This window comes from Equus asinus, chromosome 22 (assembly GCF_041296235.1).
Source record: "Equus asinus isolate D_3611 breed Donkey chromosome 22, EquAss-T2T_v2, whole genome shotgun sequence".
NCBI lineage: Eukaryota > Metazoa > Chordata > Mammalia > Perissodactyla > Equidae > Equus > Equus asinus.
In genome coordinates, this window is record NC_091811.1 from 14814800 (window position 1) to 14841437 (window position 26638).

General features: G+C 41.1%; 2 protein-coding genes across 2 annotated transcripts in view; both read right to left on the reverse strand.

Moving 5' to 3' along the window:
* Positions 1–26638, reverse strand: part of LOC139039734 (uncharacterized) — a 114003-nt gene that overhangs the window by 29212 nt on the left and 58153 nt on the right. The window lies entirely within an intron of this gene.
* LOC106831517 (maestro heat-like repeat-containing protein family member 7) lies at positions 1901–26424 on the reverse strand. The gene is made up of 9 exons (XM_044756117.2): positions 26239–26424; positions 25352–25474; positions 24918–24997; positions 24172–24307; positions 22534–22623; positions 5735–5839; positions 4280–4377; positions 2294–2441; positions 1901–2026 (listed from the first exon to the last, which is right to left on the reverse strand). Exons 2-8 carry the CDS (start codon positions 25469–25471, stop codon positions 2294–2296), a joined length of 777 nt encoding a protein of 258 aa, XP_044612052.2. The 5' UTR covers positions 25472–25474; positions 26239–26424; the 3' UTR covers positions 1901–2026.

The window sequence follows — 26638 nt, forward strand, 5'->3', positions numbered from 1 at the left end:
TCCAGGGGCTAGAGTGGTACAGAGGGCACTGGGGAAATCATCCCATCTTGTCAGGTCCATGATCCCTATGTAGAAAAATTGGGGGCAGGACAGGAAGTCCCAGCAGCGATGCTGATCTGCATAGACCACCACTCCATCATACGCAGCTGACAATAGCACCAGCTTCACTACCTCCAGGGCACAACTGAAAGCCACCATCACTGGGTTTGTGAAAAGAAAGGGACAGAAGGATGGACAAAGCATTACGCCCTAGTTTGCACCCCTGTGCTGGCAACAGTTCCCTAATCTGGTAGCTGGATTCTGCTGCCCTGCAGGTGAAAATCCATGGCTCTATGAAACCCATTCCAATTGTCCATCCACGTACCCCTTCAACCCTGGCACTCATCCAACCACAGAGTCCCATGAAAGAGACCCTAGGGACGTTTTAGTGCCATGGTTTTCAAATTCTGCTCTCCATGGCACAGAAGGAGGGTTAGGCTATCTCTTCACCTCCATACCCACCTAATCAGAATGTCTCTGCTTACTGGTTTTATTGGTTTTCATTTTCATATACAATTTCATTTGACTAGAATGTCCTGAGGTTTAAAGAAAAAAAGTATGACAACCACTGATTTAGGAGTCCAACTCCCATTTTACAGGTGAGAAAACTGAATTCTAGTAGTGACTTGCACAAAATGGCACAGCTAGTGACAAAGCCAAGCCAGCAGTCAACCTGATTCAAATGGCCACAACTGCATGGAGAGAATGACACAGACATGGTCTTGTCCGGTCATTTACCACCTAATTGAATCTCCTCATGTGCAGAGTTATGACCATGGATATGAACCACTGAGTGAATCAGTAGAAGAGTGCAGGCAAGAAAAAGATTAATGAGAGACTTGAGAATATGCAAGAATATTCTAGCACATGATGCTAGATATTCTTCCACTCTTCTGCTTTCTCTTTCTCAGCATTCCTAGGGGATCAGCATCCAGTTGTCCAGGGCCCTCAGGAATTAACTAGTCTCATTCCTCCATCACACAGGGGTTAGGCTTACCTAGTGGGGTCAAAGGGCTTCCTCTTGCCTCCTGGGCCCCCCTCTTTGCTGTAGACCACTATCTTTGTGGGAACATTTTGCTCAGTCACCCAGTAGAGATGACATAGCACAGCCAGCACAGCCGAGGACAGAGTTCTTGGATGGCCTCCTGGCATAAGGACCCTGATAGCATTTCACACAAGGCACATGCTACCTGGGAGAGGACACGATGGAAGGAGGGAAGCAGAATTGACCAGGCGTGAGTGAAGGCATAAAATGGTCCACAGTCCCACACACTGAGTCTCACCCTTCCCTCCCTGTCACTGCCCAAAGGGTGCAGCTCACTCTCACTCAGGCTTGTAAGAAGCACCCAAAGAGTGAAAGCCCACCGCTCATCCCTAGGGAAAAGAGGGGGCCACACACATGCAACTTCCCTGGCATTAAAAACAAAATGGGAACAAACTCCAAATTTTCAGCAGAAAATGATTTCGGACATACTTTGGCCACCCCAGTTTCAGGCAACCAAAGCTCCTCCCATCCCCAACTCCCATGCCACACTCCAGGCCCTGAAAAAATGAGTGCCAGCCCCAGAATCAGGAGATAGAAAAGATGATTAACTCTGAATGTCAATTTCCTGTCCAGAAAATGGGATTGATCTCTGCTCTTTCTACATCATGCAGCTCTTAGACATATAGGTGCAAAAAGGTGGGTAAAGTGCTCATCGAATGTAGGGTATTAGTGATTCCAGTGTTAACCTCTCCTCTTTGCTCCTCCCTAAGATTGGCTTCCATCCTGCAGCTGTCCCTTGATCTTCAGCTCTGCCCCCAAGGCCCCAAACAGTAATTCCTAGGCTCCCTCTCTTCCCTCATGCTGACCACCACAGTCTGGAAGGCCATCTTCCTCGTTTCCCTTCTGGAGTGGAGCTTTTCCAGGATGTCTATGAGCAGCTGCAGGACGTTGATTGTGGTCTCTCGCTGGGTGCCGAACGCCTTCCACAGGGCCAGATTGGTTCTGCAGGACCCAGGGACAGCATGTCATGAGCCCTAGCGACCATGCTTCTAGGACTAGTCTGGCCTTGGACGTATGAAGGGCCAGCTCTTAGGGTCTATAGGGAGTGAGACCAAAGAGGACTGGGCCAGAGGACATGGAGATGAAGTTTGATTGACATCAAAGAGAAAGCGTCCCTGTGCAGTGATTGCTATGCTGGGCTTGGACTGGGGCAGGGGAGGGGTCATTGGGCTGGAGGATGTGCCCCCCCCCCCAGCAGTGGAGAGGTACCTATCCCAAGGCAGGGGCTTGTTGAGCAGCATGGGCACGACCATGTGGGTGTTGGTGCCTGCCAGTGAGCACGTAGGGTCTCCTCCTTCGTGCTGGGCTCCAGCGGCAAGTTGAGCCATTCCAGGATGCCCTCCACAACTTCCTCAATCTACGAGGCAGAGCCAGAAGAGTCTCAGTAATTCTTTCTTTGCTTCTTTCCCTCCTCCTCCCTCTCTACCAATTCCCTAAACTCAAGGGACTTGGTGGCAATCCTGCCAGTGACTCTCTTCTCAAGGCAGAGTTCTGGAGTGCCAGAGGCCAGACCAGCAGGGGCCACGAAGGAACCCTAGAAGCTTATGCCAAGGCCCTTATAGCAAATGCCTGCCCATAGCCGCAGTGTCCAGAGGGGAGCTCCTGGGTTACTCAGGGGGCACAAGACCTTCCAGGAAGGATGGCAGAAGACCGGAGACACTGCGAGGTTCCCCTCCCAGCTGAGGTCAACTTCAACACATGAAAGTGCAGGGACAGACGGCATTGGAAGCAGGGGGACCACAGGACTCTCATCTGACCCTCAGATCCTTAATATGTGGGCCTCTGGGAAGCCAGTTCACTGTAATGCCTCAAAGACACCCTCAGAGGGATCCTTCCATTTCTGGTACCTAAGCCAGGAAAGTCACCTAAATGAGTGGAGGCAACAGGTGTCAGAGGATTCAGACAGAGGAGGGCCTAGCTAGCACCTGCACCCATATAAAGGATGGCGGCACCCAGAGAGTTGCCTTTGTAACCCCATTTTAAAGGTTTGTTTTTTCAGTGAAGTGAGAAATGTGGATTTTATGCAAAAGCTTCTTGTTTTTATATGTTAACCTAAGAGAAAATTTATCCAAAGGTCAGAGTCATTCCATGAGCTTGCTGGTTTGCAGTCCACAGCCTTATCCTTCACGGGGTCTAAGCTCCCTGACACCCCAGGGAATCGGGATGAGTTTCTCTAACAAAGCTTCCTGTGCTCTGCCTGCTAGGCCCTCCAGCTGCCTAAACTGTAAGCAATCGTCCTTAACTGAGCAACCAGCCCCCCAGAGGGGAGGCACTGCACTTATGAGCTCAGGATACACATGTCAGAGCTCAGTGGGACCGCAGAGAAAATCTAGTCCAAGCCCACATTTTAGAGGTGAGTGAACTAAGGCCTACAGAGGAGAGGGACTTGCCCAAGGCCTTTCAGCTGGTTAGTAATAGAGCCAGGCAAGAGCCCAGGGCTCCTGACTTGCAGGGCAGAGCTCTTGCCACAGCACCATACTACCTTTATCATGTCTCTGCCCCCTCCTTCATGACAGCACTCATCAGCTGGGCTGCAGCCAGAGATACCTTGGCTCTGCTGTCAGTCAGGTCCTCCATGGCTGTCAGCACCAAGGAGGTGAGCTGGATCTGGGTGAAATACTCTGCAAATGCCTGCAACAGAGTGGAATCAGGCTGGACACACCTGGGTCCCCTGCCCGAGATAGCCTGTGCCATTCTTCCTAGTTAGGGTAGGAGGAAGAGCTTCTCTTCGGAACATAATGTGCTTTTGTCCTAGGCCTGTGCTGTCTGCCTAGCTCCTAGAAGACTCTTTCACTGTGGACAGTCTTTGGAGATGGGAGGGAGAAAACCCTGACCTTCGGTACAATATGGGGCTCAGAGGTCAGAGGTTGCAGAGGCAGAGCACTGGGAGAGAAGGGCAGGGGCTAAGATCCTTAATGACATCTCTTTGAAGCATGGGTTGAGTCTACACATTGCTCACAAAGCATCTTTAGCATGAAGCAAATACTTCCGGGGGAGGAGTAAAAAAGAAGGATTAGGACCCATGATGCTCAAGGGGGAGCATGTGGCAGGAAAATTTCCCCAAAGAAAAAGGTCACATCCAGTAATGGAAGGGGAAGGGAGATGGGATAAAAGAGTCCCAGCCCAGGAGTCTCTGATACTGTATAAATGAGAGGCTCAGGCTCTCCCCACTCTGTCCCTAGCCTGCCCCCTCACCTTGGCAATCTCACAGATGTTGTTGTAGAACACGTTGGCACTCTAGACTTCGCTCTTGCCCTCTTCTTCCCACAGACCCTGTTTCTCCCTTCCCGTCTCTGAAACAAAGACACCCGACCCCACCCCTCAAACACTCAGAAGCCATCTTGGGCTCCCCCGTTTCCCTCCTGCCTCCCACCTACTGAACTAAGTCAGCTTAGGGAGATGTATATCCCATGGAGCTGAGAGCAGAGGAATGGGCATTAAGACCAGGAACGGTGCGAGCTAATGTCAAAGGAACCCGCATTGCCTGCCTCAGAGCAGAGACAGAATTGGGCAAGAGTACAGGGTTCAGCCAGAGGGAGAGAAACTAATTCACAAACTCTGCTTCCTGAATAGATATTTTGTCCCAAGAGGGTATCTGTAGATGTTTGATGGCAGGTTCCTCAGTGGAAATGAGGTGCTCAAGTAACTTCTTGACTCTCTCTCTCCTGGGACAGAGTATGTGGGGATGGCCAGGCCTAAGTGGGAGGCCAGAGCAGGAGGGACAAGAGAAAGTTCGCCATATGCTTTTGTAGCAGGAGGATACAGTAGAGGTTGTAGACGGCCTGGGAAGACAGGAAGCAGATGTCGTCTACTGGGTCCTGGCAGCACACGGCCAGCAGCCTTACCAAGCGCCCCAGGCTAGTGAACTTGATTTCCGTCTGAGGAGGAGAGCTGAGAGTCACAGGTTATCCCAGCCACCCCCTTCGGCTGGGAGGAATGACAGGAAAAGAACTAGGAAGAGGGGATGCATGTGCCAGAGACATGAGAGGTGAGACTAGGTGAGGTTAATGGGAAAGGAATTAGGTGGGTGAATTGTGGCTACAAAGGACACAGGAATCACAGTTTTGGAATGACTCTATATTGTCCCTCTTCTTTGCCTCTGGACACTCCATTCATCCTTCAAGCCTCGCTCAAATGCCTCCTCCTCTGTGAGGTTTTCCTTGATACCCCGACTTGGAATCATTTGTGTTTTAATCTTTTATTCCCACTACATTTGATTTGTACATTCATTATTACCCTCTATTTAAATGTGTTCTATGCATGCCTCTCTCCCCAGTGGACTGTAAGATCCATGAAGCTAGGGAACTGTCTTGGTCCTCTATGTATCCAGTGTAACACCTAGCACAGTGCCTGGCACAAGGTGAGTATTCAGTAACTTCCTGTTAAGATGAATGGAATCAAACTGAACCAAGTGGAATGGAATTGGTGGATGGAGAAAAAGACCAAGCAGAAGATGTCAGAAGGGAGAAAGGAGAGAACAAGATGGGATGCACAAGAGAAAACAGAGGATGGAGTCAAGGAGATGGAGGATAAGGATGAATTATTAAGGTTAGGTAATACATGTGATAAAGTTTGGGATAAAGGTAGGGATAAGGGTGACCAGAGGGGGCAGCAGGGCCGGCCCAGGCTCTAGGGCAGGCTCCCACTCACTTCAAAGTTGTTCATTTTTGCAGTAAAACCAAGGATACAGGCAGTGCACCACATGGCCCGTTCCCGTTCATTGTCCTTCTGGGAATTCAGCCATGTGTCCAGAAGCTGGAAGGAGAAAAGAATGAAAGGAGAGTCTTGTTTAGCTGCAACCCAGAGGGTAGAAGTGTAACCTTAAACCTGGCTTTTGCAAAGTATCAGGGCAAGACTTCTGAGAACAGGACTTTATTTGCCTAGAGGCAGATTATATGTGTGGGTCTGGCACCAGAAGACTTCATTCCTCTAGGCCCCAATCTTGCCCTTATCTAGGTGCTAGAAATCTGCTCAATTAGTACCTCCGTCTTTCAGGTTAAAGCCATGGCTCTCAAATTATATTGACTGTGATTCACGTCAAAGGGTCAACATACCCCAGTGTCTCCCTACCCACTGCTTCCCATTCTTCAGTAGAAAGAGAACTTAGTGATAACACAGAAGCATCGCAGTATTCACAGATTCAAGGGTGAATTATGTATAAATCTGCTTGAGAAATATAATTATGGATGATTCCTACTTGAAACACAATGTATAAGTTTCTCACCATTAGTAAATTATGGGCCCAAAATGCCACTGATCCAAAGACGCATTGCTACGTGTCAGTCTACAGCAATCAATCTGACAATGATGCAGCCAAACAAACAGCAATTTATAATTGAAAAGGGGAAAAGCAGCAGATGAAAAATCCACAACCAAATCAAGAGAATACTGACGCTACACTAATAACAAAAAACACTCTTCATGAAGATATGAGGAGTTCTCCTGGGAGCTCTGCAAGTCTTCCTTGCAGCCAAACTCTGATGAAATATCCCAGTGCTAAGACTGTGGTCTCTAAATGCCATTTTTCAATAAGAGGAATCAGAACTCCTTGGAAAAACAGTTGATTCCAGGACTGAGACAGAAAATATACAAGATATTGTATTGAAGAGCAAGGAAGCTATTGAAGACTATTGGAGTCATGTAGAGGGATTCAGGAGCCAATCTGAAGAGGCCCCCTTTGATCAAAGATGGAAGAATTTAAGCATAAATAAGAATAATAGTTGTAATTGATTAAAACACATAAAACATTTTAAAATTCATTTTAAATTCAAGGATACTAGAGAAATAACATCACTGGTCACTTTTGGAGAATACTAGGAAACAATTAATTACTTTGTAAACTGTTAAAGGGAAAGGATCCAGCATTTATCTTGTCTTTTCTATATGAAAAGCTATTCCTCAAGGTAATCACATAGTCTTTAAAGGTGGTTTCACTTTATATTAGAATTACAGCTAAAAATGAATGAGGAATGATAGAATTGCATCATCCTTTTGCAAAAATAAATAGAAGTATATTCATTCAATGGAATATTACATAGCAATAAAAAAGAATAATCTAGTGCTACATGTAACAACATGGATGAATCTCACAAACACAATGTTGAAGTGAAATAATACAGACACAAAAAAGTGCATATTATACAACTTCATTTATGTGACGCTCAAGAACAAGCTACACTAATATATGGTGCTAGAAGGCAACATAGTGGCTATCACTGGTGTGGGTTATTCACTGGGAGAGGGAACATGGGGAACCTTTTGGGGTATTGGAAATGTTCTATATTCTGTTCTGACTGGTATTTACACAGATGTATACATACGTAAAAATGTGTCTAAGTGTACACTTAAGATTTGCATACTTTATTGTAGCAAGTGATATCCCAATCACAAGGTCTTAAAAAAAAGAGTATCACCAATTTTTAACCACTAATGAATTAATGAATCTAAGTAGTGATCATCAAAAGCTGTAAACGCCTCAAAAAGAGAGACAACCAGCATTATGTGCCTCTTGGTGGAAGAAGACAAGACTACTTATGAAGTAATCCTTGCCAAAAATTGCTCAGACTCGTGATCAAGCCTCTAGATCTAACAATTAATTTATAGGAAGGATTTGAACAGAGGAACTTGTTAAGTCACCCCAAAGGATGTAATCAGCACAAACCAGAATGTGGAAAATTTACAGAACAAATGACTTGGTTTCTTCAACAAATAAATTTTAAGGAAAAAAACAATGGAAGGAGAATCTATAGATTAAGAGACTTAAGAGACAAACTAACCAATTGGAATGTCTGAATATTTAATGATATTTTAAAAATGAAATTAATGTTAATTTTTAAATGTAATAATGATAGCACGGTTATATATTTTTTTAAAAGAATACTTATCTCTTAGAGAAACATACTGAAATATTTATGGATAAAATGGTATGGAATTTGTTTCAAAATAATATAGAGGGGAGGAGGCTGGGGAGTGTATAGGGTATAGATAAAACAAGGCTGGTCATGACTAATCATTGGAGCTGGGTAATGGTACAAGGGATCATTGTGCTATTCTCCCTACTTTTGTAGATGCTTGAGATTTTCTATAATAAAAAATTAAGAAAACTAGAATGGAAATTGGGAATAATAAAAGTAGGGGTCTTGGTTCTGGGTAAGATGAAATAAGCACCACCCACCCTGTCTCTCTGTTAATACAGCTATAAAAACTAGACAGAGAGAGGGAACGTCAGCATCATGGCAGAGTGAGCTCTTCCTTTAGATTCTGCCCCCTAAGACACAATGAAAAGGACATTCATAAACCAACAGAGGACATTCACACAACACAAAAGACGTCTGAGAGATCCACACAGTCATACATCTGAAGGTGGAGGTGCCAGAACCCCTGAGAGGAAGTGGAAAGAGGTAAGGGAATATTCTCTCCCTCCCAAACAGCAGCGACTCAGGGGGCAGGACCAGGTGCAGCTCTGAGAGGAGAGGGGGAAGGGTCAATGCTCCACAGGAACACCTTTGCTCTCCAAGTTCCCTCATAGCCTATGGGAAAGCCCCACACAGAGGTGGCTAAGCTATTGCGGGGGTGTGTCTCCATCAAGCCAGCACACCAGGAGAGCACACAGTGAGGGCAGAGCAAGAAAGCCCCTGGGATCGTGCATGTGAAAGAAAGTGCCCCTCCCCCTGCCTAGCACTCCAGCTCAACCAGTTGGCCAGAGCACCTGTTCATAGGTTAGAAAAACAGGAGCTGTGAGCGAGCTAGCTGGCAATCGCAGGCAAGCCCTGTCAGCATAGATTCTAAGGACAGGCACAGATGGCAGGAATCGCAGGGAGCTCAGATTACACAGCTCCTGAACCTCCCAACACCAAATGGTAGCAGTTGGAATCTGTGACCAGATACTATCACTACGCAAAGGCATAAATACACACCATCAAACAGTATGAAGAAATATATTAATACTCCGAACCAGAAAGAAAAGGACAAGCGCCCAGAAATCAATCCTGAAGGCACAGAAATTTACAATCTAAATGACAGAGAATTCAAAATAGCTATCATAAAAAATCTCAGTGAGTTACAAGAAAAGACAGACAGTTCAATGAAATCTGGAACAAATTAATGAACAGAGGGAATTCTTCACAAAAGAGATTGAAACTGTAAAGAAAAACCAATCAGAAATGTTGGAGACAAAAAACACAATGGATGAGATAAAGAAAAATCTGGACTTCCTGAATAACAAAGCTGATATTATGGAGGAGAGAATTAGCAGTCTGGAGGACAGAAATACAGAAATGCTTCAGATGGAGGAGTAGAGAGAACTAAGACTAAAAGGAAATGAAGAAATTCTCTGAGAAATATCCAACTCAATTAGGAAATGCAATTATAGGTATTCCAGAGGGAGAAGTGAGGGAGAATGGAGCAGAAAGCTGTTCAAAGAAATGATAACTGAGAATTTCCCACACCTGGGGAAGGAGTTGGAAATACAAGTAAAAGAAGCTAATAGAACTTCTAAATATATCAACATAAAAAGACCTTCTCTGAAGCATATAGTAGTAAACTAGCAAAAGTCAATGACAAAGAAAAAATATTAAGGGCAGCAAGACAGAAGAAAATCATTTACAAAGGAACTCCTATCAGGATTTCAGTGGATTTCTCAGCAGAAAACTTACAGGCTAGGAGAGAGTGGAATGATATATTCAAAATTCTGAAAGACAAAAACTTTCAGCCAAGAATACTCTATCCAGCAAAACTATCCTTCTGATATGGTGGAGAAACAAAAACTTTCCCAGATAAACAAAAGCTAAGGGAATTCATTGACACAAGACCCCACCTACAAGAAATGATCAAGAAGGCCCTCATACCTGAAAAAAAAAAAAAAGGTTTAAAAAGCCTTGAGCAAGGAGATAGATAGGCAGGCAAAATCAGAAAATTGCAGCTCTCTATCAGAACAGGTTAGCAAATACTTAATTATAACCTTAAAGATAAAGAGAAGGAAACATCAAAAATAAATATAATCTCATCATTTTAACAACAAACCCACAATACAAGATGGAATAAGTTCTAACAACAATAACTTAGAAGGGGAGGAGAAAAGAGATGGAATCAGCTTAGACTAAGGAAATAAGAGGCTATCAGAAAATGGAGTATCTCATTTATGAGATTTTTTTTTTATACAAACCTCATGGTAACCACTAAACAAATAATCAGAACAGAGACACAAATGATAAATAATGAGAAAAACATCATAGTGAACTACCAAACTGAATTTGTAGTCTAAAATACACTGGCCAAGAAACAAGGTAAATACAGAACAACTGGAAAATGAGCAATAAAATGGCAGCATTAAGCCCTCATATATCAATAATCACTCTAAATATAAATGGATTGAATTCTCCAATAAAAAGACACAGAGTGGAGGGATGGATTAAAAAACAAGACCCAACAATATGCTGCCTCCAGGAAACACAGCTCTAAAGACAAACACAGGCTCGGAGTGAAGGGGCGGAAGATGATACTCCAAGTTAATGGCAAACAAAAGAAAGCAGGTGCTGCCATACTTATATCAGACAAAGTAGACTTCAAGATAAAACAGGTATGAGAGACAAAGAGGGGCAGTATTTAATGATAAAAGGGACACTCCACCAAGAGGACATAACACTTATAAATATATATGCACCCAACACAGGAGCACCAAAGTACATAAAGCAACTACTAATAAACCTAATAGGGGGTATTAACAAGAACACAATAATAGTAGGGGACCTTAACACCCCACTTAAATCAATGGATAGATCATCCAGACAGAAAGTCAACAAGGAAATAGTAGATTTATATGAAAAACTAGACCAGATGGACTTAATAGATATATATAGAACACTCCATTCAAAAACAGCAGATTACACATTCTTCTCAAGTGCACATGGAGCATTCTCAAGGATAGAACATATGTTGGGAAATCTCAATAAATTTAGAAGACTGAAATCATATCAAGCATCTTTTCTGACCACAATGCTATGAAACTAGAAGTCAACTACAAGAAAAAAGCTGGGAAAGTCACAAATATGTGGAGACTAAACAACAGGCTACTGAAAAACCAATAGATCATTGAAGAAATTAAAGGAGAAATCAAAAAAATATCTGGAGAGAAATGAAAATACATGATACCACTAGTATGGGATGCAGCAAAAGCTGTCCTAAGAGGGAAATTCATAGCAATAAAGGCCCATCTTAACAAACAAGAACAATCTCAAATAAGCAATATTAAACTACACCTAACAGAACTAGAAGAGGAAGAACAAACAAAGCCCAAAGTCAGTAGGAGGGAAATAATAAAAACTAGAGCAGAACTAAATGAAATTGAAACAACAAAAAAACACAACAGTAGAAAGGATCAAAGAAACAAGGAGCTGCTTCTTTTAGAAGATAAGCAACATTGACAAATCCTTAGCTATACTCATTAAGAAAAAAAGAGAGAAGGCTCAAATAAATGAAATATAAAATGAAAGAGGAGAAATTACAACAGATACCCCAGAAATACAAATGATTGTAAGAGAATATTATGAAAAACTATACGCCAACAAATTGGACAATCTGGAAGAAATGGATAAATTCTTAGACTCATATAACTTCCCAAAATTGAATCAGAAGAAATAGAGAATCTGAATAGACCAATCACTAGTAAAGAGATTGAAACAATAATCAAAAACCTCCCAAAAAATAAAAGTCCAGGACTAGATGGCTTCTCAGGAGAATTATACAAACATTCGAAGAAGATTTAATACCTATTCTTCTCAACTATTACAAGCAGTTGAAGAAGACAGAACACTTCCTACCACATTTTACAAGGCCAACATCACCCTGATCCCAAAGCCAGACAAGGAGAACAAAAAAAGGAAAATTACAGGCCAATATCGCTGATGAACATAGACGCAAAAATCCTCAACAAAATATTGGCAAACTGAATACAGCAATACATGAATAAGATCATACACCATGATCAAGTGGGATTTATACTGGGGATGCAGGGATGGTTCAACATGCACAAATCAATCAATGTTATACACCACATTAACAAAATGAGGAATAAAAACCACACAATCATCTCAATAAATGCAGAGAGAGCATTTGACAAGATCCAACATCCATCTATGATAAAAACTCTCAATAAAATGCATATAGAAGGAAAGTACTGCAACCTAATAAAGGCCATATATGACAAACCCACTGCCAACATCATACTTAATGGTGAAAACCTGAAAGCCACCCCTCTGAAAACAGGAACAAGGCAAGGGTACCCACTCTTGCCACTCTTATTCAACATAGTACTGGAGGTTTTGGCCAGAGCAATTAGGCAAGAGAAAGAAATAAAAGGAATCCAAATAGGCAATGAAGAAGTGAAACTCTCACTGTTTCAGATGACATGATTTTATTATATAGAAAACCCTAAAGAATCCATTGGAAAACTACTAGAAATAATCAACAACTACAGCAAAATTGCAGGGTAGAAAATCAACTTACAAAAATCAGTCGCATTTCTGTACTCTCATAATGAACTAAAAGAAAGGGAACTCAAGACTACAATCCCATTTGCAATTGCAACAAAAAGAATAAAATATCTAGGAATAAATTTAACCAAGGAGGTGAAAGACCTATACAATGAAAACTATAAGACATTATTGAAAGAAATTGATGATGACATAAAGAAATGGAAAGATATTCCATGCATATGGATTGGAAGAATAAATATAGCTAAAATGTCCATACTACCTAAAGCAATCTATAGATTCAATGCAATCCCAATTAGAATCTCAATGACATTCTTCACAGAAATAGAGCAAGAATCCTAAAATTCATATGGGGCAACAAAAGAACCAAATAGTTAAAGCAATCCTGAGAAAAAAGAACAAAGCAAGAGCCACCACAATGCTGGACTTGAAAATATACTACAAAGCTATGGTAATCAAAACAGCATGGTAATGGCACAAAAACAGACACATAGATCAATGAAACAGAATTGAAGGCCCAGAAATAAACCCACACATCTACGAACAGCTGATCTTTGACAAAGGAGCTAAGAACATACAATGAAGTAAGGAAGATCTCTTCAATAAATGGTGTTGGGAAAACTGGACAGCCACATACAAAAGAGTGAAAATAGACCACTATCTTTCACCATACACAAAAATTAGCTGAAAATGGATCAAAGACTTGAAGGTAAGACCTGAAACCATAAAACTCCTAGAAGAAAATATAGACAGTATACTCTTTGACATGGGTCTTAGAATAATCTTTCTGAATAACATGTCTACTCAGACATGAAAAAATTAAAAAGAAAGGACATATAATAAAGGATATACAATAAAAAAGAAAAAATAAACAAGTGGGACTTCATCAGGCTAAAGAGCTTCTGCAAGGCAAAGGAAACCAGGAACAAAATGAAAAGACAACCCACAAACTGGGAGGAAATATTTGCAAATCATATATCCAACCAGGGGTTACTCTCCAAAATATATAAATAACTCACACAACACAACAATAAAAAGCAAACAATCAAAAAAAATGGGCAGAGGAACTGAACAGACATTTTTCTACAGAAGATACACAGATGGCCAATAGGCACATGAAAAGATGCCCAACATCACTAACCATCAGAGAAATGCAAATCAAAACTACACTAAGATATCACCTTGCACCCAATAGAACGGCTGTAATCACCAAGGCAAAAAATAACAAATGTTGGAGAGGATGTGGAGAAAAGGGAACCCTCATACACTGCTGGTGGGAATGCAAATTAGTGCAGCCACTATGGAAAACAGTATGGAGATTTCTCAAAAAATTAAAAATAGCAATATCATATGACCCAGCTATCCCACTACTGGATATTTATCCAAATAACTTGAAATCAACAATTCAAAGAGACTTATGCACCCCTGTGTTCACTGCAGCATTATTCACAATAGCCAAGACATGGAAGCAACCCAAGTGCCCATCAACTGATGACTGGATAAAGAAAATGTGGTGTATACACACACACACACACACACACACACACACATACACACACAATGGAATACTACTCAGCCATAAAAAAGACAAAATTGTCCCATTTGCAACAACATGGATGCACCTTGAGGGTATTATGTTAAGCAAACTAAGCCAGACAGAGAAAGACAAACACTGCATAATTTCTCTCATATGTGGAAGATCAACTAACATACGGATGAAGAGAACAGTTCGGTGGTTACCAGAGGGGAAGGGGATTGGGGAGTGGGCAAAAGGGGTAAAGAGGCACATACATATGGTGACTGACTAATAATAACATACAATTGAAATTTCACAATCTTATAAACTATTATGATCTTAATAAAATAAAAATTTTTTAAAAACTGGATGGAATACATGGAGCAGCCATTTGAGGACTCCAAAATGTAATAGTAGCAGGTGTATTAGGGAAGAAGACCAGAATTCAAAGCAACACTGAATCAGTGGAGAGTTTACCATTTTTTCCCTCGAGTTTCTTCTGGCTTGAACTCAATACAGTCCAAAACCTGGGTACCAGGTTGCAAAGAGAAAAGCTCCCAGAGAAGTGCTCTAATTCTAGCTCAAGGAGCAGGAAAGGGAACTCCTAATCCTCAGCATGGGGGAATCCTCCATTTTTCTGTTTGCTCTTTCTTCCCCCTTTCCCCAATTGTCTCATGCCCCAGCCCCTAAGCAAACTTGTGACAGCAGTGGTGGCAAGAGGAAGCTGCAGGAGCCAAACCTCTGAGAGAAGGGAACTTTATGCTGATCAGAGGACCTGTGGTCCCAAAAGTGTGAGGTGAACTCTGGACGTTTTCTTTATTCTCTGTCCCCCCATTGCTTGGCCCCAGATGCAGATACAGTGGTGGAAATGCTTGAGAGGGCAGGGTCACTAAAGCCTCAGATTTCTGGCTGGAGGACCAAAAAGGGGAGCCCTATAGAGGCAGAAAATATTAGGGAGACTGCAGAGAGGGAAGAGTTTGGAAAATAAACACCTTAAAGTTGTTTATGAACTCATGGGCTCACCATCAAGGTTCACATGTACAAATCTAATCCTAAAAACATACAGACTTTGAGAACTGAACTACAGGAATAGTTTACCACCCTAGTCCCAAAGTGGGACACATACGTGTAGTACATATTTGGGACACATCTGACTAGTACTGCAAAGACCTTGAAAAATGAACTGATACTGGAACTACAACCCACAGAACGCTGATCAGACATTATGGCTTGATCTGAACTGCATCAGCTGCCTGCTAAAATGAAAATATCAACATATTCTGTATATTTAGATAAGACCCAGAATCTCATAATATTCATAATGTCCAGGATACAATCCAAAATTTACTCCACATATAAAGAACAAGGAAAATCTCAACTCACATGAGAAAGTCTCAGCAAAGAAACAGAAGATACAAAGGAAAAATAAAAGAAAATTTTAGAACTGAAAAGTACTGTAACTGAAATTAAAATTTCACTGGGTAGGCTTAATAGAAAAATGGCAATGTCAGGGGAAAGAGTCGGTGAACTTGAAGATAGCCCAGTAAAAATCATCCAGGCTGAACAAGAAAAAGGGAAAAAATATTGAAAATAAACAGAATCTCAGGAACCTGTGGGATAATACCAAAATGTCCAATATTCATGTCATTGGCATCCCAGCAGGAAATTGGAAAGTGCAGTACTGAAAAAAAATGGAATAAATGATGGTTGCAAACTTCCCAAATTTGGTGAAAGACATAATTTTAGAGATTCAAGAAGCTCAGTGAATCCCAAACAGACTAAATCCTAAGAAATCCATATGCAGACACATCATAACAAAATTTCTGAAAGCCAAAGACAGAGAAAAAAATCTTGAAGGCAACTAGAGAGAAATGAGACATTACCTATAGGAAAACAATGATTTGAACGCCTGTGTATTTCTCATCAGAAATAAAGAAGTAGAATAATATTTTTAAGTGCTGAAATTGAAATACTGTTAACCCAGAATTCTATGTCCAGTGGGAAAAAACTCTTCAGAAATGAAGGTGAAATAAAGACATTATCAGGTGAAGGAAAACTAAGAGAATTCATTGCCAACAGACTTGTTCTAAAAGAATTGTTAAAGGAAGAGAAATGATAACAAAAGGAAACTTGGGACATCAGGATTGAACAGAAAAGATAAATATCTGGGTAAATAGAATAGACTATTCTTTTATCGAGATCTGTAAAATATGTTGAATATCTCAAAGCGCATATTATAAAATTGTCTGATGGGGTTTTAATGTATGTAATTGTAATATGTAAGACAACTACAACATAAAGAAGGGAGAGAATAAAGGGGTCTACATGGTGATAAAGTTTCTACATTCCTCTTGAAGTGGTGCAATATTAATTCTAAACAGGCTGTGAAAAGATAAGTATGTATATTGTAATCCCTAGAGGAACTGCTATAAAAACTACACAGAGAGACATCATCAAAACAGAACAGATAAACTAACACATAATACTAATAATGTGAAAATAACCCAAAGAAAGTAAGAAAGAGGAAACGGAGGAATAAAAATCAGAGGGAACCAGTAGGACATGAGCAATGAAGTGAGAAGCCTAAAACCATACCAATAATTGCATTAAATGTGAATAGTCTAAACACACCAATTAAAAGACACAGTGTCAGAAAGAAATTTTTCAAATGAGCCTACTGAATGGATTTTTTAAATGGCCAACTGTATGCTATCTACAAGAAACTCACTTCAAATATAATAATATTGGTGTGTTAAAAGTAAAAGGATGCATAAAGACATATCATGCAAACACCAATAAAAAGAAAATAAGGGTGGCTATATTAATAACAGAAAAAGAAGACTTCAGAGCAAAGACAATTATCCGAAATAAAGAGGATTTTTCATAATGATAAAAAGAAAAATTACCAGGAAGATATAAAAATCCTAATTGTATATGCACTTAACAACAGAGCTTCAAAATATATGAAGCTAAAACTGACAGAAGTGAAAGGAAAAATAGGCAAATCTTCAGTATATTTGGAGATTTCAATATTCTTCTCTCAGCAGTGGATACAACTAGTAAATAGAAAATCAGCAAGGATATAGCAGAACTGAACAATTGACATCAATTGGCATTTTAGCACACTCCATCCAACAAAAGCAAATAGGCAATATCTTGTTTCATAAAATAAAACCTTAAATTTTTAAAAATGGAAATCATAAGTATGTTCTCTGACCATAATGGAATTAGACTAGAAATCAATAACTGAAAGATAACAGAAAATTCTACAAACATCTGGAAATTAAACAACACACTTCTAAATAATCTATTGGCCAAAGAGGAACTCTCAAGAGAAATTATACAATATTTTGAACTGAATGATAATGAAAATACAACATATTGTAAGGTATGGGATGCAACTAAAGAAGTGCTTAGAGGGAAATTTATAGCACTAAATGTTTATGTTAGAAAAGGAGAAAGTCTCAAATCAATAATCTGTTTCCACCTTAAAAAACAAACTAGAGGGGCCAGCCCGGTGGTGCAGTGATTAAGTTCACACGTTCCACTTCATTGGCCTGGGGTTCTCTGGTTCGGATCCCAGGTGCGGACCTACACACTGCTCATCAAGCCAGGCTGTGACAGGCATCCCACATATAAAGTAGAGGAAGATGGGCATGGATGTTAGCTCAGAGCCAGTCTTCCTCGGCAAAAAGAGAAGGATTGGTGGCAGATGTTGGCTCAGGGCTAATCTTCCTCAAACAAAAGCAAAAAAACACAAAACAAAACAGAAAAAAACAAACTAGAAAAAGTAAAATAAACCCAAAGCAAGCAGAAGGAAGAAAATACTACAGATAATAGAAAAAATCAATAAAATTGAAAACAAAAACATAGAGAAAAAATATGAAAAGAATAAACAGAGAAAAAATGAAACAAAAATTTGGTTCTTTGAAAGATCAATAAAATCAATAAAAACTTCTAGTTTTTGACAAAGAAAAAAGAGAAAAGATACAAGACTGAAAAAGAGTTTATGCAAACATTAAAAGCATAATAAGGGAATACTACAAACAACTCCTAACTCACATAAATTCAACAATTTAGATGAAATGGAAACAGACCAATTTTTCAAAAACCAAAACTCACCTAGGATGAAATAGATAGCCTGAATAGTCTTATAACTATTTTTTAATTGAATGTATAGATAAAAAACCTTCCAAAAAAAGAAATTTCCAGGTCAAGATGGTTTCAGTGATGAATTCTAGTAAACATTTAAAGAAGAAATAACATCAATTTTACTCACTCTCTTCCATGAGACAGAAGAAGAGAGAGCACTTCTCAACTTACTTATGATGCCAATAATAAGCTGATATCAATATCAGACAAAGACAACACACAAAAAAGCAAACTGTAAGTCAATATCCCTCATGAACATAGACAGAAATCCTCAATGAAATACTAGGAAATTAAATCCAGCAATATATAAAATGAATAATACATTACAGTCAAGTGAGGTTTATCCTAGGAACACAAAATTGCTTCAGCACTTGAAAATCAATCAGTGTAATTTGCCATATTACAAGTCTAAAGAAGAAAATCAACATGACCATATCAATTAATGCAGAAAAAAGCATTTTACATAATTCAACATCTATTCATATTAAAAATTCTCAGCAAACTAGGAACAGAAACAAGCTTCCTAACCTGATAAATGGCACCTACAAACAGCCTACAGTAAACACCATAGTTAGTGGTACAAGACTGAATGACTTCTCCCCTAAGATGGAGAACAAGGCAAGGATGTCTACTCTTACCACTCCTATTCAACGTCATACTGGAAGTCCTAGCCAGTGCAGTAAGGTATGAAAGCGAAATAAAAGGTATAAGACTAGAAGGAAGATAGAAAATTGTTTCTATTTGCAAACAAGATACATGCAAAATTCCAAGGAATCCACACACACAAAAGTACTAGAAGTAATATAAGATCGACATGCAAAACTCAATTGAATTTCTATATGATAACACTGAGTCACTGGAGAGCAAAATTTGTAAACAATCGCATTTAAAATATCTCCAAAAAAGGAAATACTTAAATGTACACAGGATTTGTATGCTGAAAACTACAAAATGCTGATGAACAAGATCAAAGAAAATGTAATAAATAAAGAGACATAACATGTTCATTAGAAGACTAAACGTAATACAGATTTCAATCCTTCCCAAATGAATCTGAAGATTTAAGGCTACTCCATAAAAATCCCAGCAGGATGTTTTGCAGATGTAGACAAGTTGATTCTAAATTTATATGCAAAGATAAAAAGAAGAGGAAAGTTGGAGGGATTATACTACAGAATTTTAAGACTTACTCTAAAGCTAGAATAATCAAGATAGTGAGTATAAGTGAAGAAACAGGCACAGAGCCCAATGGAACAGAACACAGAGTCCAGAAATAGATCTATATAAATACGGCAAATTGAATCTGCCCAAGTTGTAAAGGCAATTCAACAGATAAAGGATAGTGTTGGAACAATTGTACTTTCATATGCAAAAAATTGAACCTCAACCCAAAGCTCATACCTTATACAAAAATTAATTCAAAATGGACCACAGATTTAAACATAAAATGTAAAACTAAAAAGCTTTTAGGAGAAAACATAGGGGAAAATATTCAGGACCTAGTTCTTAGACATGACATCAAAGTCATCATTTGTAAAAGAAAAAATTATAAAATGGACTTCATCAAAATTTAAAACTTCTGCTTTCTGAAGGACCCTGTCAAGAGAATGAAAAGGCAAGTACAGACTGGGTGAAAACATTTGCAAAACATAGATCTGACAAAGGACTTGTGATTAAAATATATAAAGAACTCTCAAAACTCAACATTAAAGAAAACAATCCCATTTAAAAATGGGCAAAAGACATGAACAGACATTTCACCAAAGAAAGAATATAGATAACAGATAGGCACATGAAAATGTATTCAACATCATTAGCCATTAGGCAAATGCAAATTAAAACCACAATGAGATAAAACTTAAAAGTAATACCAAATGCTAGCAAGGATGCAGGGAAACTGGACATCTCATATATTGTGGTGCAAACGTAAAATGGTTCAGCCGCTCTGGAAAACAGTTTGGTAGTTTCCTATAAAATTAAACATATACTTACCATATGACTCAGCAATTACTCTCAAGTTTTTATCCCAAAGAATGAAAACTCATGTTCACACAAAAACCTGTATATGAATGTTCACAGGAGCTTTTTTCATAATAGTCAAAACTGAAAGCTACCCAAATAAATGTCCTTCACTGGGTAAATAATTAAACAAACTCTAGGATCCATACCATAGAATACTACTCAGTAATAAAAGGAACCATTGACACACACAACTTTGAGGATCTTAAGAGCCTTAAGCTTAGTGAAAGAAGCCAATCCCATTAAAGGTTGTATATGACACCCTCAAAATGACGAAACTAGAGAGTCAGAGAACAGATTAGTGGTTGCCAGGGAACAGGTATGAGGTAGGAGGAGATGTGACTATCTAGCGGTAATACAAGAGAGTGTCTCTCGGTGAGGGAACATCCTACATCATGATGGTGGTGGTTTCACAACTCTATACGTTAGATCAAATTGCATATAACACACACACACACAAGTGCATGTAAAAATTGGTGAAAACCGTGTAGAGTCTGTAGTCTGACAAGAGTGTGCCAGTGTCAGCTCCCGGTTTTGATAGTGTACTGCTGTTATATAAGATGTCACCATTAGGGGAAGTTGGGTGGAGCATTCAAGGGACTCTAGGTACCATTTTTGCAACTTCCTATGAATCTACAATCATTTCAAAATAAAAAGAAGAAAACTAGCAGCAAAGTGATTGGCAACAGCCCAATGCCCATCCACAGGGGGACTGATGGAACAGACTATAGTTCATCCACACAATGTATGAAACCATAAAAATAAGGAATACATCTGTGAACTGATGTGGATAAGTGAAAAACGCCAGGTCCAGAGCACTGGATAGAACGTGCTACCTACTGTGTAAGAAAGAAAGGGAAAGAAGAATATACCGTAAACACAGACTCATTTATTTTTACAATAAGAAAACAGGAAGAACAAACCAGAAGCTAATGAGAATGGTTATCTCTAGTGTGTGAGTGGGAATGAGGTTAAGAAGATCGGGATGGGAGCAAGAATTCTCTGAGAAAAATTTTATAGAGTTTTAAGTTTTTAATTATGTAAATATTTACATAATCAAACTCTTCAAGTAAATAAAAGGAAATCCTAAACTTTAACACAAAGAAGTCCAAATTATATCATTGATAACATAATCATAAGGAAAATAGTTATTTCAAGTCACTTTTGAATACAATATTCTGACTATACTTCTTAGCGATTGATATTCTGACAACAAAAAGAACTGCAAAGGCATCTTAAACTTCATGTGGTAACTGGGGAACAGGATATTCAGGAGCAGGCCAGAGCATCACAATGACATTAGCATAAAGGAAATCAAATCAATAGAAAGACAAACAATTTTAAAATGAGCAAATTATTCGAACCTGCTTTACTCCGTTGAGCCAGGAACTTTATAAATATTATCTCACTTAATTATCAAAATGACTATATTAACTAGGTACTATTATCATCCTATTTTCCAGGAGAAAACTGAGGCAGACAAAAGTTAAATAATTTCTCAAGGCCACACAGCTAACAGAAGAGCCAGAATCTGGAACTGCAGAGGGTGGAAGGCCAGAAGGTTTAACTACTGTGAAGGAGAAGAGGGGAGCAGAAAGAAGAGATGACCACAGCAGTGGCTGAAGGGGAAGAAGGAAGAAGGAAAATTTCTCCTCCAAAGGAAGACCAAGGTTATTTGGATCCTAGCCCTGATTATCCTTTCCTTAAAAGCTCTGCACTGAACCTTCATCCTCAATTCTACCTCTTATTTTGCCCCCAACTGTTCCGTGGGTCTGTTCCTGGCTGTACTGGCTTGATGGTGTCCTCCCCAACATTGATGTTCACCCAGAACCTCAGAATGTGGCCTTGTTTGGAAAATAGGGTCTTTGTGGATGAATTCAAATTAAGATGAGTTCATACTGGATTTAAGTGAGCCCTAAACCAAGGACTGCTCTCCTTATTAAGAAAAGAAAACAGAGACACAGACATACACACACCACAGAGGGAAGAAGGCCCTGTGAAAATAGAGACAGAGATTGGAATGATACGTCTTTAAGCCAAGGGACACTCTGGTCACCAGGAATCACCAGAAGCTAGGAGAGAGGCATGGAACAGATTCTCCTTTGGAGCCTCCAGGAGGAACCAACCCTGCAGATACCTTGATTTTGGATTTCTAGTCTTTACAACTGTTAAATAACATATTTCTGTTGTTTGAAGTCACTCAGTTGTGGTACTTTGTTATGGCAGCTCTAGGAAACTAATACACCAACTCTCAGGGGCTCCTTCTCACCAACCTCCAACCAGTACCAGGTCCAAGTGGGCTTCTCAACGACAAGAGTCTCCAATAGTCTTCGGAGGGATTGCAGGGTCTCCCTGAACAGCTCCTGAAGGGAGAGGAGGGGCTCAAAGAATTGCCAAACTCTCAGCCCCATCCCTCCTTCTAAACTCCACTCAGCACTCTGGCTTTCCCAGGAAACCTTCCTTAAGAAATTCTGCCCCACAAGTTTTCCCCTACATTTCAAGCGTGACTTGCCAGCTATTAACTTGAATGAATTTCCTTGTTGTTTTCACCAGAGCACAAATGTCTGCCAGATGTGCTGTTTGTCCTAGTGGACAGGGAGTTCCCTAACAACATAGCTACCCTGCCCCTCCAACCCACCCCTGACCTGAGCTCATTCTGGGGCTCGGCTCCCAGTGGGTCAGCTTCAGTCAGCAGCCATGACTGAGAGGCTGGCTGGCTCCAGGGAAGGAAGAGGACTGGCCCGGCAGTCTGCAGGGTAACCAATTCACAAAAGCCAGGGCAGTAGACTTCTCCCTCTCATTCTTTAGTGAACTAGGTGGCCCCACCCCAAACCTTATAAACCTTATAAAGAAAGTAGGTAATCTGCCTAGGAGGGCTCCTAAAGGTAGGGGCCTGCTGGGAAAACCAAAGCAACATTTGTGACAGTTCTGGACCACCAAAACAGACCAGGAGGGGCAAAGGAAAAGAAAGGCAGCTCTCCTCTCCCCGAAAAAAGTACTCAAGAGAAAGCTACCTCCAGAGTAAAGCTATCCTTTCTAGGGCACTTGGAATTCCCAGCCTGTCCCAAACAGGGGAAAGCCTGTCAAAACACCATCCCTACCCTAACCAGAGCTACACTGATGAAGACCCCATGGGGACACAACCAGAGGAAACCCACCTTAGCCCTCTCTCTAAGGCCCGGTTCTTGCTTCATAACATAAATAAATATGAACTGACAAAGAAGATCACCAGGTATCCGACGAAAAGAAAGCCCAAGATAACCAAACAGACCAAATGATCGTAAAGAAAACCAAACTAATTCAATAAATAGTAGAAACCTTTATTTTTAAAAATTCTTAGTGATTCCCTCAAAAATTTCAAAAGATTATGGCATCAATAAAACAAGAACAACCAGTCAAGATAAAGGAGTAATCAGAGAACATGAAAGAGATCCAAGGAATTAAACATATGAATGCAAATTGGAAAACTGCATCCCTCTTCCCTCCCTCAAAGAAAAACCGTCGGCCCTGTAGGAAGTGGACTCAGATCTCTTGCTCCAGGGGCTCCCTGAATGTGTTTACCTTCAGGGAAGCCTGAAGTGGGCCTTTAGTAAAGTCATGTTTGAACTTCCAATCTGGTTTCAATTGTACAACAGTTATAAAGGGAAGGCTCGAGTGTTGACCTTTGGGCCAGAATATTAAAGTGGTGGCAGTGGTCATCAGTGAGTGCCCCTAGAAGGAAGCAGGTCATGAGTAGAGTTCAGGCTGCATGACCTAGCAACTCCTTCCTCACAGGAAGTCTACCTTCCAATGACTTTATTTTTATTAAAGAAGGCAGATGATCCTTACATAAAACTGCCAAACCTATACTTCTCATCCTCTCAAAAAAATAAGAACAAAAACAAAGAGAGAAACATTAGAGAGTTAATTACCACATTGGCCTGGGCCTCCTTGGGACTGGAAGCTTCCTTCTGCAGAGCCTCCACAGCGGGCAGGCAGAATACGCTCTTATAGCAGGTAGAGAGTAGCTCGGCTCTTCCTTCCACCTCTAAGAGGGGCCTGAGATTCCTAAGATCCAGGGAGCAGCAGAAGTGAACCAGAGAGTGCTGGCTGGGAATAACAGCTGAGGGAGGCACAGAGGGCCAAGGTGGAGATGGAGGGCTAAGAGGAGCAAGAGAGAGGGAGATACTAGAAAAAAAGGTAATGAAAGAGGAAAAGGAGGAAACAGTAAGAAAAGGTGAAAAGAGCCAGGAAGATGGAAAGAAAGGAACTAAGGGAAAGAGAGGAGGCATGACTAGTACAGGAAAGGGTACTGATATCTTGGGGATGATATATTACTCTTTGGTTCCCCAGATGTCTTAAGGGAATGGGGGATCAGTGAGAGAGACAGAAGTGCCTAGTCAGGGACAGCCCTGAAAGCAGAAGGAAGCCTGGGCAAGAAGCAACAGCAAGTGCCTGTGGAGAGGGGAGAGGCAGTCTCTGCCAGGTGTTTCGAAAATCCCACCCAAAAACTCTTGGCAAAAGGAAGTGGCAGACGTTGTCTAGTAAATGTCTACTATTGCCTGGGGCCTCTTATGCTAAAAGCAGAAGTAGAAAATAAGAGATGAGGACAGACTCGGGAATAAAGAGCTGAAATATAGACAGGACAAGGAAGAGAGAGTGGATGGCATGTTGTTACCTGAAGTCAGTGATGATGTTCATTGCCTTCTGCCTAATGGGGCTGGAGATGGAGTTCAACGGCTCCTCCTTGATTAGCTCCTGAGACACCCACACATACCCCCAGAGACCAAGAGGATCATGAACATATTTTTCTTGCGTTCCTCCCCTCCTCCCATTCCAGGCCATATTCACAAGAGGCAGAAGGTGGAATCTTCAGGGACTTGCAAAGACTCTGAAGAACAGTACCTCTCTCCTACTCCCAACCACGTCTTCCCCACAGTGCTCCCCCTGCCTTGAGGATGGGAAAGGGAACACTGAGGTAGGACGAGAACACTGGAAAATCTGGACTTCTACCCTCCAGGCCTAGCCTAGGAGCACTGCCAATGGTTTCCATGAGGACCCATCCTCCCTGCTCTCTGCATTTCCACCTCCATCCTCCTGAGCGGTACTTACCACCATGAAGGTTACAATTTCCAGTTTCTGAGGGAACTTGAATTGAAAGGCCAGGGGCTGGCTGCTCAGGATGTTTGTCAGCTTGGTCAGGGCGTTCAGATAATCCAGCTTCAGGTTCATACCCTGAACCAACCAGTATGCTTAGAGAGCTCCAAGGTAGGCATGATCCTGGGGCCAGGCAAAACTGCCTACACAGAACCTGGGGGATGAGGAGCTCAGCCTGCCATAGCCTCCCCTAGCCGAAGCCCTGCATCTTCCCTCTGAGGGCAGCTCAGGAAGGGAAAGCCTGCACATCCCAAAAGGGGAAAAGGGCCACTCCTCTCACCAACCTACTTCCAGAGTCCCTCATACAACTCCTAAATTAGGACAGGTCTAACTTCCTTATCTCTTAGGATGCTGTCTTCACACAAGGAGTTCTCCCGAAGGGTGTCTAGTTGGGTGGCAGATGGACAGGGAATGAGAAGGGCTTCTTCTCCCTGCCCTAGGGACAGATGTTCAGGACAAATAACAAAGGCAAGACGTTTCCTTGTGGCTCCCTCTACCTCCCCTGAACACTTCTTCCCATGAATGTGTTAGGGAATTTAGGTATTACTCATCTGTTCCTCCTCGTCCCTTGGAGAGGGCAGTGAAGAGCCCAAAGGCATGTTACATAGCATGCCAGCAGGGGAGGTGACACTTTTCAACAGCCCTAAAATTTCTGTAGGCTCTTCCTTGGGCTGGTTAGAGTTTCAGAGTAGCAGTATTAAGTAAAAGCATTGAAATGTGGTCAAGGAAGTCACTGCACTAGCCCCACACTGAGTCCCATTCAAGGCCAGGCATCTTGTCCTTGGAGGGGAAGAGAGAAGGCAGGGATGGGGTGTGGGAGAGAAAGAATAAGCAGGAAGTACCTTTTCCACAATACAGTTGCAGTAGTGTTGCAGGACCAAAGCGAGAATGGCATCTAAATGCTTGACAGCTCCCTCACTCTCTAAAATAATCTTGCCATAGCTTAAGTAGATGGTGTTACAGATGAGCCCCCATTCCCTTTGCTGATGCTCCTGTAGGGGAAGGGGAAAACTTGCCTTCTCCTCTCCTTATCCCCCTTGTCTGCAGTAGAAACGGAGGATCAGAGAGGAAAAGATCGCCCAGAGGGCACGGAAGGAAAGATGGGGCTGTGGAATGGTGAAGAGCTGGGAGGTGCAGCTGGTGATCCCAGGGCCTGAAGCATGGGTGTGAGGGAGCGAGGGAAAGGGAGGGGAGGATGAAACTTCCCCACTATTGGTCAGAGGGAAAGAGAAGCATTTAGAG